This window comes from Archocentrus centrarchus, chromosome 24, assembly GCF_007364275.1.
Source record: "Archocentrus centrarchus isolate MPI-CPG fArcCen1 chromosome 24, fArcCen1, whole genome shotgun sequence".
Taxonomy (NCBI): Eukaryota; Metazoa; Chordata; class Actinopteri; order Cichliformes; family Cichlidae; genus Archocentrus; species Archocentrus centrarchus.
Window position 1 is genome coordinate 34,395,171 of NC_044369.1, and position 12,693 is coordinate 34,407,863.

Consider the following 12,693-nt stretch of genomic DNA (forward strand, 5'->3'; position numbering starts at 1 on the left):
CACTCCTCACCCGATCTCTAATGGAGAGGCCAGCCACCATTCGGAGGAAGCGCATTTCTGCCATTTGTAGTCACAATCTCATTCTTTCGGTCACTACCCAAAGCTTGTGACCATAGGTGAGGGCAGGGACGTAGATTGATGGGTAAATTGACAGCTTCCCTTTCGTGCTCAGCTCCTTCTTCAACATGATAGCCCAGTGCAGCATCCGCATCACTGCAGACACAGCCCAAATCCATTTGTCAATCTCCCGCTCCCTTCTCCCATGACTCATGAATAAGACCCCAAGATAGTTGGACTCCTCCACCTGGGCCAGCAACTTGTCCCTGAGCTGGAGTGGGCTCTCCACCCTTCTCCGGCTGAGGACCATGGCCTCAGACTTAGAGGTGCTGATTCTCATGCCAGCTGCTTCACGATCAGCTGTGAACCATTCCACTGCGAGCTGGAGGCCACCCCCTGATGAAGCCAACAAGACCACATCATCCACAAACAGCAGAGATGAGATTCTGAGGCCAACAAGGCAGAAGCCTTCTTCCACATGGCTACGCCTAGAAATTCTGTCCATAAAAATTATGAACAGAATCTGTGACAAAGGGCAGAGTCCAACACCCAGCGGTCCAGCGTTTCACCACCAGGGCAACAACCGCATTATTCCTCTTGAAACCGAGGTTCGACTAATGATATGGCTTCAGAGATGGCTTAGTACAATGGTCAGAGAAACACAACATTCTTCTTTTATCATACCACCTGACAGTCTGAAATTACGAAAATGTTAATGCTGCAATGTTTTAGAATGCAATGCAGAGGGAAAGAATAAATAAAAGTGTTTTAACCAAGGGTGTAGGAATGAGTTTACTGTTGGTGGGGACACATATCGGAAACCTGACAGATCCACAAACCATAAAAAAATGCCATTTGATCTTTTACTTTCTTCTTTTTCAAATGTTTCTTGGAAAAATAGTGTTGTGTACACCTATATTATTGCATGTATAATTTACATATGTATATGTTTTATAATCGTAAGACGTGGGCACACCACCAAACACAATGGCTTGAGTCTTTTATCAAGCATAATGATCATGTCATTCCAGGGCTGTATGCTTACTTTGTCAGGTGGCCACACTGGTAACTAGCAAGCTAAGTATTTCAGTAGCACAAAAATAATTTAGTAGTACACACAAGTGCAAAGTTTGATATGTTTTATTGGTCGAAAATTTAATTCTGTTTGTTTGGCCAACAAAAACAAAAACTAATAAATAAATATCAAAAAATAATAATAACCAACAAAATAAATAAAAGTGATACCTCTCACATTTAATAGACAAGCTATGTGCCTCACTGACAACACAGTGTGCTGTTGCACTTTACACCCATTGGCCTAGGCAAAAGAGCCAAAATGTTTTTCCACCTCTCTTTTTCAGCAACAAAAGCTTGCAAACTGACTTCTTGTCCAGTAAGTCAACTTTATCCTATATATGAAAGTAAACTGACAACAAGACGTTATAAACAAGCCATATTCACGGCAACATTTCTGACAGACCGTTTCACCTCATTCAAAGAGTTTCTGTCTCCTGCCGCTGTCTCCGCCTCCCAAACACTCAGAGCCACGGCTCTCAAACTCGGAGCTCGCGGGCCACATCCGGCCCCACCCCCTACTTCCGATCCGCGATTTGATGTAAAAAATATAAGACAATTTGGCCCTTTAAGTTACTTTTTTCACATTTCGCTCCTCTTAATTGGAGGGGAAAGCGAAATGTCAAAAAACGTAACTTAAAGGGCCAAATTTTTTTATATTTTTGACATCTAATCGCGGATCTGAAGTAGGGGCGGGGCCGGATGCGGCCCGTCAGCCGCGAGTTTGAGACCCCTGCTCAGAGCCGTTCAGAGGGGGGTGGGGGGAGCGCAGTGATTTCAAAATCAAGTATTTATCTCCTCCGTGGTGTAATTTTTGGGTGGGACAAATGCGCCTGTCCCCAATATTGGGGGAGACACAACCCCCCCCCCCCCCCCCCCACCCCCCCCCCCTGTCCCCCCCGGTTCCTACGCCTATGGTTTTAACTATAAAATGTAGCGGCATTATTCATATTCCATGAAATCAAAATGTATGAAGAAACATTTCAATGATCAAATATTAATTTGAAACCTTTTACTGACCGAAGGATTTCAAGTCTACAGTGTGGAGTCATCAGTCCAACAGACAGAGATTTTATTCCTGAATCCTGCAGTTCATTTTTACTCAGGTCCAGTTCTCTGAGATGAGTGGGGTTGGAGTTCAGCACTGTGGCCAGAGAAGCACAACCTTCCATTCTGATCATACAACCTGACAGTCTGAAATCAGGACAATGTTAATGCTGCAATGTTTTAGAATGTAGTGCAGGGGGAAATAACATATGAATGGGCTTTAACTATAAAATGTAGAAACATTATGCATATTCCATGAAATTAAAATATATATAAAGAAACACTTAAATCATCAAATATTAAATTAAAACCTTTTACTGACCTAAGAATTTTCAGCCGACACTGTGGAGTCTTCAATCCAACAGAAAGAGACTTTATTCCTGAATCCTTCAGGTTGTTGTTACTCAGGTCCAGTTCTCTCAATTTAGAGGACCGGGAGCTGAGAACTGAGGATAGAACTTCACAGCTTCTCACTGAGAGGTTACAGAGATTCAGTCTGAAGAGGGTAATGGTGAGAAAAAAAATTTCATCAAAAATAATAATAATAGATTATAGATTTTATATTGCTATTATATATATAATCGAGACATAAATGACAGAGCAAGAATACACACATAGAGATATGATGATACAAGATAAATGGAGATGGAGATACAAAAGGTTTGCCAACTGGTCTTCAAACTGTGAATGTAACCGTTATAAAGCCTAATAATTACAACGTAATTATTAGGCTTTTTCAGGACCTTTTTCAGGAGACAGTTTATCTGTGGAGAGACTTCCTGATCTCAGGGACTGCTGGTTGTCCTCCCCTAGAGAACCATCATTCAGTTCATTCAGACAGTGGAACAGAGTGATGCTTTTCTCTGCAGAAGAATTCTTTCTGATCTTCTTCTTGATGTACTGAACTGTTTCCTGATTGGTTTGTGAGCTACTTCCTGTCTGTGTCAGCAGGCCTTGTAGGAAAGTCTGATTGGTCTGCAGTGAAAGACCCAGGAGGAAGCGGAGGAACAAGTCCAGGTGTCCATTTGGACTCTGTAGGGCCTTGTCCACAGCTGTCTGATGGAGATATTTTAGTCTAGGTTTTTTTTTAAATATTTTAGACCACCAGGATGTTGTTTGCTGTTCTTCCAGCAGATTGACTCCAGAGTTGGTGAAGGTCAGATGGACATGAAGAGCAGCCAGAAACTCCTGAACACTCAGATGGATGAAGCAGAACACCTTGTCCTGGTACAGCCCTCTCTCCTCTTTAAAGACCTGTGTGAACACTCCTGAGTACACTGAGGCTGCTCTGATATCAATGCCACACTCTGTCAGGTCTGATTCATAGAAGATCAGGTTTCCTTTCTGCAGCTGTTCAAAAGCCAGTTTTCCCAGAGACTCAATCACCTTTCTCCTGCAAATGGGTATGTCTTCTTGTTCTGCAAACCTGACCTTCTTTGGTTTGGTCGGAACTACCAGGAAGTGGATGTACATCTCAGTCAGGGTCTTGGGCAGCTCTCCTCCCTCTCTGGTCTTCAGCACATCCTCCAGAACTGTAGCAGTGATCCAGCAGAAGACTGGGATGTGGCACATCATGTGGAGGCTTCGTGATGTCTTGATGTGGGAGATGATTCTTCTGGCCTGCTTCTTATCTCTGAATCTCTTCCTGAAGTACTCCTCCATCTGTGGGTCAGTGAACCCTCTGACCTCTGTCACCATGCCAACACACTGAGGAGGGATCTGATTGGCTGCTGCAGGTTGTGTGGTTATCCAGAGGCGAGCAGAGGGAAGCAGGTTCCCCCTGATGAGGTTTATCAGCAGCACATCCACTGAGGTGGGCTCTGTAACATCAGTCAGGATCTCAGTGTTGTGGAAGTCCAGAGGAAGTCGACACTCATCCAGACCATCAAAGATGAACACAACCTGGAAGTCTTCAAAGCTGCAGATTCCTGCTTCTTTGGTTTCAGTGAAGAAGTGATGAACAAGTTCCACCAAGCTGAACTTTTTCTCTTTCAGCACATTCAGCTCTCTGAAAGTCAATGGAAACATGAACTGGATGTCTTGGTTGGCTTTGCCTTCAGCCCAGTCCAGAATGAACTTCTGTGTTAGGACTGTTTTCCCAATGCCAGCCACTCCCTTTGTCAGCACTGTTCTGATTGGTTCAGCTCTTCCAGGTGAGCCTTTAAAGATGTCTTCTTGTCTGATTGTTGTTTCTGGTCTGTCTGGTTTCCTGGATGCTGTTTCAATCTGTCTGACCTCATGTTCATCATTGACCTCTGCAGCCCCTCCCTCTGTGATGTAGAGCTCTGTGTAGATCTCATTCAGGAGGGTTGGGTTTCCTGCTTTATCAGTCCCCTCAAACACATGTTGGAACTTCTTCTTTAGGTTAGACTTGAGATGATGTAGGCACTGGAGACTAGTTAACAAAAAAAATTTCATGTTACTCAGTTAAAGCAGCAGCTTTTTGTCTATTTGTTAGGATAAAATTGGGGTCTACAAATGCTTCATAATTTTGCAGACTCCAATTTGGTTAAGATTAGGCTTAAAACTTTCCTTTATGATAAAGCTTTCAGTTAGGGTTGGATCAGGTGACCCTGAACCTTCCCTTAGTTATGCTGCAATAGGCCTAGGCTGCTGGGGGGTTCCCATAATGCACTGTTTCCTCTTCACACACCTCTTTTCACCGGCTATGTGTATATACCCCACTCTGCATTTAATTGTTAGTTATTATCAATCTCTGTCTCTCTTCCACAGCGTGTCTTTTGTCCTGTCTCCCCCCCTCAGCAGATGACTGCCCCTCCCTGAGCCTGGTTCTGATGGAGGTTTCTTCCTGGTAAAAGGGAGTTTTTCCTTCCCACTGTCACCAAGTGGTACAATATAAAGCACCTTGAGGCGACTGTTGTGATTTGGCTGCATATAAATAAAACTGAACTGAATTGACTTTTGAGAATAACTGACTCTGGAGCTACACAGCAGAAATGCTGTCCCTATATGATCCAGTTCCCAGCCTTATAATTAAGGCTTAAATCTAACAATGTTTTTGCCATCGGAACACTAAGAAGATAAGGCTGATAAGAGATTGATGAAGTCCCTCAAAGACATGAGGAAAGGAAGCATCCATACAGCAATGTTACATATGAGAAAAGGAGACGTGTACCTGTTTGAAGAAGGTTGTCCCTTTAAATCAATGTATTTATCCATAGAATTGTGACTTTTTATGGATACATGGCTGAGTCTGCGCTCAGGTCCATCAGAGTCTGTGTTGTTATTGTGGGTTCTGGATGGAAGAAAGAAGAGAGAACACATAAAGAATGCATTTACCTAAGCACCATTTTACTAAATACCTCAGAATCAAAAATCTTATTGTTCAATTCAATTTTATTTATCCTCCTGAATCCAAACTTGGAGCTGGCTCCACAGAAGAGGGGCCTGAAAGCTGAAGGCTCTGCCTCCCATTCTACTCTTAAGTATCCTAGGAACCACAAGTAAGCCAGCAGTCTGAGAGTGAAGTGCTCTGTTGGGGTGATATGGTACTATGAGGTCTTTGAGATAAGATGGGACCTGATTATTCAAGACCTTGTATGTGAGGGGAAGGATTTTAAATTCTATTCTAGATTTAACAGGGAGCCAATGAAGAGAAGCCAATATGGGAGAAATCTGCTCTCTCTTTCTAGTCCCTGTCAGTACTCTAGCTGCAGCATTTTGGATCAGCTGAAGGCTTTTCAGGGAGCTTTTAGGACAGCCTGATAATAATGAATTACAATAATCCAGCCTAGAAGTAATAAATGCATGAATTAGCTTTTCAGCATCACTCTGAAAAAGGATGTTTCTAATTTGAGAAATATTGCGCAAATGCAAAAAAGCGGTCCTACATATTTGTTTAATATGTGCATTGAAGGACATATCCTGGTCAAAAATGACTCCAAGATTTCTCACAGTGTTACTGGAGGCCAAAGTAATGCCATCCAGAGTAAGTATCTGGTTAGACACCATGTTTCTAAGATTTGTGGGGCCGAGAACAAGAATTTCAGTTTTATCTGAATTTAGAAGCAGGAAATTAGAGGTCATCCAGGCCTTAATATCTTTAAGACATTCCTGCAGTTTAACTAATTGATGTGTGTCATCTGGCTTCATTGATAGGTAAAGCTGAGTATCATCTGCATAACAATGAAAATTGATGCAGTGCTTTCTAATAATACTGCCTAAGGGAAGCATGTATAATGTAAATAGAATTGGTCCTAGCACAGAACCCTGTGGAACTCCATAATTAACCTTAGTGTGTGAAGAAGACTCCCCATTTACATGAACAAATTGGAGTCTATGAGATAAATATGATTCAAACCACTGCAGTGCAGTACCTTTAATACCTATAGTATGCTCTAATCTCTGTAATAAATGTTATGGTCAACAGTATCAAAGCTGCACTGAGGTCCAACAGGACAAGCACAGAGATGAGTCCACTGTCAGAGTCTGTAAGAAGATCATTGGTAACCTTCACTAATGCTGTTTCTGTACTGTGATGAATTCTGAAACCTGACTGAAACTCTTCAAATAAACCGTTCCTCTGCAGATGATCAGTTAGCTGTTTTACAACTACTCTTTCTAGAATCTTTGAGAGAAAAGGAAGGTTGGAGATTGGCCTATAATTAGCTAAGGCAGCTGGGTCAGTGATGGCTTTTTAAGTAGCGGTTTAATTACAGCCACCTTGAAGGTCTGTGGTACATAGCCAACTAATAAAGACTGATTGATCATTTTTAAGATTGAAGCATCAATAATTGGAAAGACTTCTTTGAACAGTCTAGTAGGAATGGGATCTAATAAACATTTTGCTGGTTTGGAGGAAGTAACTATTGAAGTTAACTCAGAAAGATCAACTGGAGCCAAAGAGTCTAAACAAATACCAGCAGTGCTGAAAGCAGCCGAACATGAAGAATAATCTTTGATATGGTTATGAACAATTTTTTCTCTAATGTCTAAAGTTTTATTTGTAAAGAAATCCATGAAGTCACTACTAGTTAACGTGAAAGGAATACTCGGCTCTACAGAGCTCTGACTCTTTGTCAGCCTGGCTACAGTGCTGAAAACAAACCTGGGGTTGTTCTTATTTTCTTCAATTAATGATGAATAGTAAGATGTCCTAGCTTTACGGAGGGCTTTTTTATAGAGCAACAATCTTTTTCCAGGCTAAATGAGCATCTTCTAATTTAGTGAGACACCATTCCCTCTCCAGCTTTCGGGTTATCTGCTTTAAGCTGTGCGTTTGTGAATTATACCACGGAGTCAGGCACTTCTGATTTGAAGCTTTCCTTTTCAGAGGAGCCACAGTATCCAAAGTTATACGCAGTGAGGATGTAAAACTATTGACGAGATAATCGACCTCACTGGGAGCAGAGTTTAGGTAGCTGCTCTGCACTGTGTTGGCACATGGCACTGAAGAGCATAACAATGAAGGAATTAGATCCTTAAACTTAGTTACAGCACTTTCACAAAGACTTCTACTGTAATAAAACTTATTCCCCACTGCTGTGTAATCCATTAAAGTAAATGTAAATGTTACTAAGAAATGATCAGACAGGAGGGGGCTTTCAGGGAATACTGTTAAGTCTTCAGTTTCTATGCCATATCTCAGGACAAGATCCAGAGTATGATTAAAGTGGTGGGTGGGCTCCTTTACATTTTGAGAGAAGCCAATTGAATCTAACAATAGATTAAATGCAGTGTTGAGGCTGTCATTCTCAGCATCTACATGGATGTTAAAATCACCCACTATAATGATTTTATCTGAACTGAGCACTAAATCAGATAAAAAGTCTGAGAAATCAGACAGAAACTCTGAGTAGGGACCAGGTGGACGATAGATAATAACAAATAAAACAGGTTTTTGATTTTCCCAATTAGGATGGACAAGACTAAGAGTCAGGCTTTCAAAAGAATGAAAACTTTGTCTGGGTCTTTGATTAATTAATAAGCTGGAATTGAAGATTGCTGCTACTCCTCCTCCTCGACCTGTGCTTCGAGCATTCTGACAGTTACTGTGACTCGGGGGTGTTGATTCATTTAAACTAACATATTCATCCTGCTGTAACCAGGTTTCTGTAAGGCAGAATAAATCAATACGTTGATCAATTATTAAATCATTTACTAATAGGGACTTGGAAGAGAGAGACCTAATGTTTAACAATCCACATTTAATTGTTTTATTTTTTGGTGCAGTTGATGAAGCTGTATTATTTATTGTTTTTGAATTTTTATGCTTAAATAGCTTTTTGCTGATTTTAGCTTTGGTTTTTGGTGGTCTGGGAGCAGGCACCGACTCTATGGGGATGGGGTTTTGGGGGGATGGCAGGAGGAGAGAAGCTGCAGAGAGGCGTGTAAGACTGCAACTCTGCTTCCTGGTCTCAACCCTGGGTAGTCAGTTTTTAGGAGGGTTAATAAATTTGGCCAGATTTCTAGAAATGAGAGCTGCTCCATCCAAAGTGGGATGGATGCCGTCTCTCCTAACAAGACCAGGTTTTCCCCAGAAACTTTGCCAATTATCTATGAAGCCCATGTCGTTTTTTGGACACCACTCAGACAGCCAGCGATTCAAGGAGAACATGCAGCTAAACATGTCGCTCCTGGTCTGATTGGGGAGGGGCCCAGAGAAAACTACAGAGTCCGACATCGTTTTTGCAAAGTTACACACCGAGTCAATATTAATTTTAGTGACCTCCGATTGGCGTAACCGGGTGTCATTACTGCCGACGTGAATAACGATCTTACCAAATCTACGATTAGCCTTAGCCAGCAGTTTCAAATTTCCATGAATGTCGCCTGCTCTGGCCCCTGGAAGACATTTGACTATGGTCGCCGGTGTCTCTAGCTTCACGTTTCTCAAAACAGAGTCGCCAATAACCAGAGTTTGTTCCTCGGCGGGTGTGTCGCCGAGTGGAGAAAAACGGTTAGAGACGTGAACAGGTTGGTGGTGTACCCGGGGCTTCTGCTTAGGACTACGCTTCCTCCTCACCGTCACCCAGCTGGCCTGTTTTCCCTGCTGCTCGGGATCTGCTGGGGGGGAGCTAACGGCGGCTAAGCTACCATGGTCCGCACCCGCTACAGGGGCCTGGCTAGATGCAGGATTTTCCAGGGTGTGGAGCCGAGTCTCCAATTCAGAAAGCCTGGCCTCCAGAGCTACAAACAGACTACATTTATTACAAGTACCGTTACTGCTAAAGGAGGCCGAGGAGTAACTAAACATGTGACACCCAGAGCAGGAAAGTGCAGGAGAGACAGGAGAAGAAGCCATGCTGGTAGTGAGTCAGTGATGGCTTTTAAAGTAGTGGTTTAATTATAGCCGTCTTAAAAGCCTGTGGTACACAGCCAACTAATAAAGACAGATTGATCATATTAAATGGAAGGACTTCTTTAAACAGTCTAGAAGAAATGAGGTCTAATAAACACATTGATGGTAGGAGGAAGTAACTATTGAAGTTAACTCAGAAAGATCAATCAGAGAGAGTCTAAAATGTCTAATGACTAAAATTTTATCAGTAGTATTGAAAGTAGCTGTGCACAAGATACTGTACAGGTTATGAATAATCTTGTTCAGTCATACAAGCACACTCAGTTTGAAAGTGTCCTAGGCCCCTTTTTTAATTATACCAAGTGACTCAACACTCTCAGACCAGGAAAAAGGTTTTCATGCTTTTAATTTATTAATAATAGGTCACTGTACTTCTCTCCTCTCTGATATTAATAAAAAGTCAAACTCTGATCTTCAGCTAGTTTGAATTCTTACTGTCTTTATCAGAATGTTCCATATCAGACCAGTCCTTCTTCTTTCTATTAGTTCCCTATTTGTTCAGATGTTTGTTTTGATTTGATTTGTTTGTATGATTTCACTGGTGACTTCAGTCAGGTTTCAGATGTAACCCCGGGGTAAACCCCCCCAGTGTTAAAGTTTTGGTGAAAATGTGAAATTTTGATTGAGATCCTAATAAATTGTGTTAAGATTTTTCCATTTTTCATAGTGGGTGTCAATGTATAAAAATAAGTTGTATTATGCATACTGTCTGCAACAGAGGCGATTGCTCTAAGACTGCAAGGGAAGCTCAGCTTCCCCTAAAATGTCAAAAAATAAGTGATCAAACATATACTGTTGTGCGTACATGTCATTGACTAAATATTCGCTACAATGCGCTCAACTTTTGTTCAGAATCAGCTTCTTATCACTGGTAACAACGCGGCTTTCCTCTTTCTTATTCCCGCAGCTTCACAGTGCTTTAAACAGTGTGGACGCTGAGCGTCCGCAGAGTTCAGTAGCAAAGCAAAGAGTGCAGCGAAACGAGACGAGTCATTGGATAAATGCTGGGCTTTGTCCCGCCCATCGGACGCTCAGCATCTCTGGGGGTCTATGGGGCAGTGGGCTGGCCTCGGCTGGCCCGGACGCTCAGCTTCTGCATGATGATTGGATGATCTGTCTGAGGCTGAATCCCTTTTTGATTGACAGCGAAATGAGCGAATCAGCGATCTTTTGGTGTAAACATCCGTGGGAGCATTTTTAAATTTTCATTCTGTTCTGAGTTGAACCGGAGACTTTCCTAACCCTCTTAGCGGCATTTTCTTTGTTAAAAACGACTAGCGACAAATCGAGCTTCTATTTCTGGTGGTTTTTTGTAGCTGCTTGTGTTTGGAGACTGACTTCTGTCACTCTTTCTGACTTCTATCGCAGTTTCTGTCCAGCGGGTGCTGCTGAGCCCCTCCACCGTCACAAAGCACTCACAGGCGGACACACTGAACACTAGCCTCGCGCCAGTCCCAGCTAGCAAGCTAGCTAGGGTAGCAAGCTGCACATAATGGCAGACAGTTTGAATGTTGTGGACCGGAGTTGGACAGTGCAATGCCTCAGGTGTACAAACTATTGTCATTAGTGGCAACGATTGGAGCTACATCTGCAGGTGTAGAGAGGAGCTTCTCCTCAAGTCTTACACCCACAACACCATGGGCCAAGGCCGTTTAAGCAGCCTACCTCTGCTGGCCATTGAGAGGACACTAGTCAAGTCCCTGGAAAAGAGGCCTTGTTGGTAGACAGGGTCACAGATCATTTTCTTGAAAAGGAACGGAGGGTAGAATAAATAAACCGACACATTTTATGATGTAGGCCGAAATTGAGCTTCCCCTCCTTGAAAGACCAGCATCCGCCACTGGTCTGCAAGTATTTACTTTGTGATGGATTAAGTTAATGTTTGTGAAGTGTTTGGTCTAAAGTTATACCTTGTGAACTCTGATTGGCTGATCGGCAAGCGAATGTGAGGGGGAAGCGAGAAGCAGCTCGTGCTCTCCGGCGGACATTAAGTGTCATGTCAAATATCTACTGATAGCGATTAGCTAACAGTTTGCTGAGAGACTGTTTCCCGTTGAGGACATCACATACAGTAGCCTCTCCTGTCAGTAAGAGGCTGGGGCTGTTGGTTTGTTCGACAAAGAGCTGGACTGTGTCGCCGACGCAGAGTTGGGATTTACTTTTTGCCGACGCAGAGTTGGATTAAGTTTTTGCCGCTGTGTACAGGACTGGGCTTTTGTGGAGGTAATGTTTTTTTTTTACCACGAGGCTCCTACGTGGCCTGTGGGACTGCTAGCAGCAACAAGGGAGTATGGACTGCCGAGAGTGAGTAACCCTGTCCGCACGCTCACATCGCGTACACTAGCCAAGACTGTGAACTCACTAACTCTGATCATCCGCCATTATCTGGCGATCAGGCCTGCAACGGGTTATTTTAGGGTATTGCCGGCTTTTTTCTTTAATGTTTTCTTTTGTTTTTCACTTCATGTGGGCCCACACAGGTAAATGTGTTTGAAGTTTCACAAATATTTGCAGTTGTATGGAGTTTCACCCTCAGTTTGTTTAAGTGGGTGGGTTTCCTGTTAATGTGCCGCTGACGTTTGTAAATAAATACTCTACTTTGGGCACTATTTCCTTCGTTCATTTGTGGCATTAATAAGAGGTTTATTTGAGTGTGAGCGCAAGAACTTAAAGGTAAAAACACACAACAATTTGCTAGATAATTTTACGTTCAGTTGTCAGATCCAAGAGAGTGAAAATTTCCCTAGTTGTGTGTTATTAAAGGGAACGGACCCAGGGCGCTGTATCTCAGTTCAAGGGGTACATAGGAAGCGCTACACAGAATTCATCACAGTACAGAAACAGCATTAGTGAAGGTTACCAATGATCTTCTTACAGCCTCTGACAGTGGACTCATCTCTGTGCTTGTCCTGTTGGACCTCAGTGCAGCTTTGATACTGTTGATCATAACATTTTATTACAGAGATTAGAGCATACTATAGGTATTAAAGGTACTGCACTGCAGTGGTTTGAATCATATTTATCTCATAGACTCCAATTTGTTCATGTAAATGGGGAGTCTTCTTCAGACAGTAAGGTTAATTATGGAGTTCCACAGGGTTCTGTGCTAGGACCAATTTCATTTACATTATATATGGGCAGTATTATTTGAAAGCAGGTTTCTTCCTGTTAAAAGGGAGTTTTTCCTTTCCTCT

The 12,693-nt window shown here is 42.5% G+C and overlaps 1 protein-coding gene across 1 annotated transcript in view; it reads right to left on the bottom strand.

Annotated features, from left to right (window-relative positions):
- Window positions 1-5,489, bottom strand: part of LOC115774028 (protein NLRC3-like) — a gene marked incomplete at its 3' end in the record, with an annotated part of 61,142 nt that extends 55,653 nt beyond the window's left edge. The window contains exons 1-5 of the mRNA XM_030721036.1: window positions 5,479-5,489; window positions 5,315-5,434; window positions 2,922-4,573; window positions 2,501-2,624; window positions 153-356 (exon numbers count right to left, since the gene is read on the bottom strand). Coding sequence (XP_030576896.1) covers window positions 153-356; window positions 2,501-2,624; window positions 2,922-4,573; window positions 5,315-5,434; window positions 5,479-5,489 — 2,111 coding nt within the window. The remainder of the gene's footprint in view (window positions 1-152; window positions 357-2,500; window positions 2,625-2,921; window positions 4,574-5,314; window positions 5,435-5,478) is intronic.
- Between the last annotated feature and the right edge of the window lie 7,204 nt (window positions 5,490-12,693).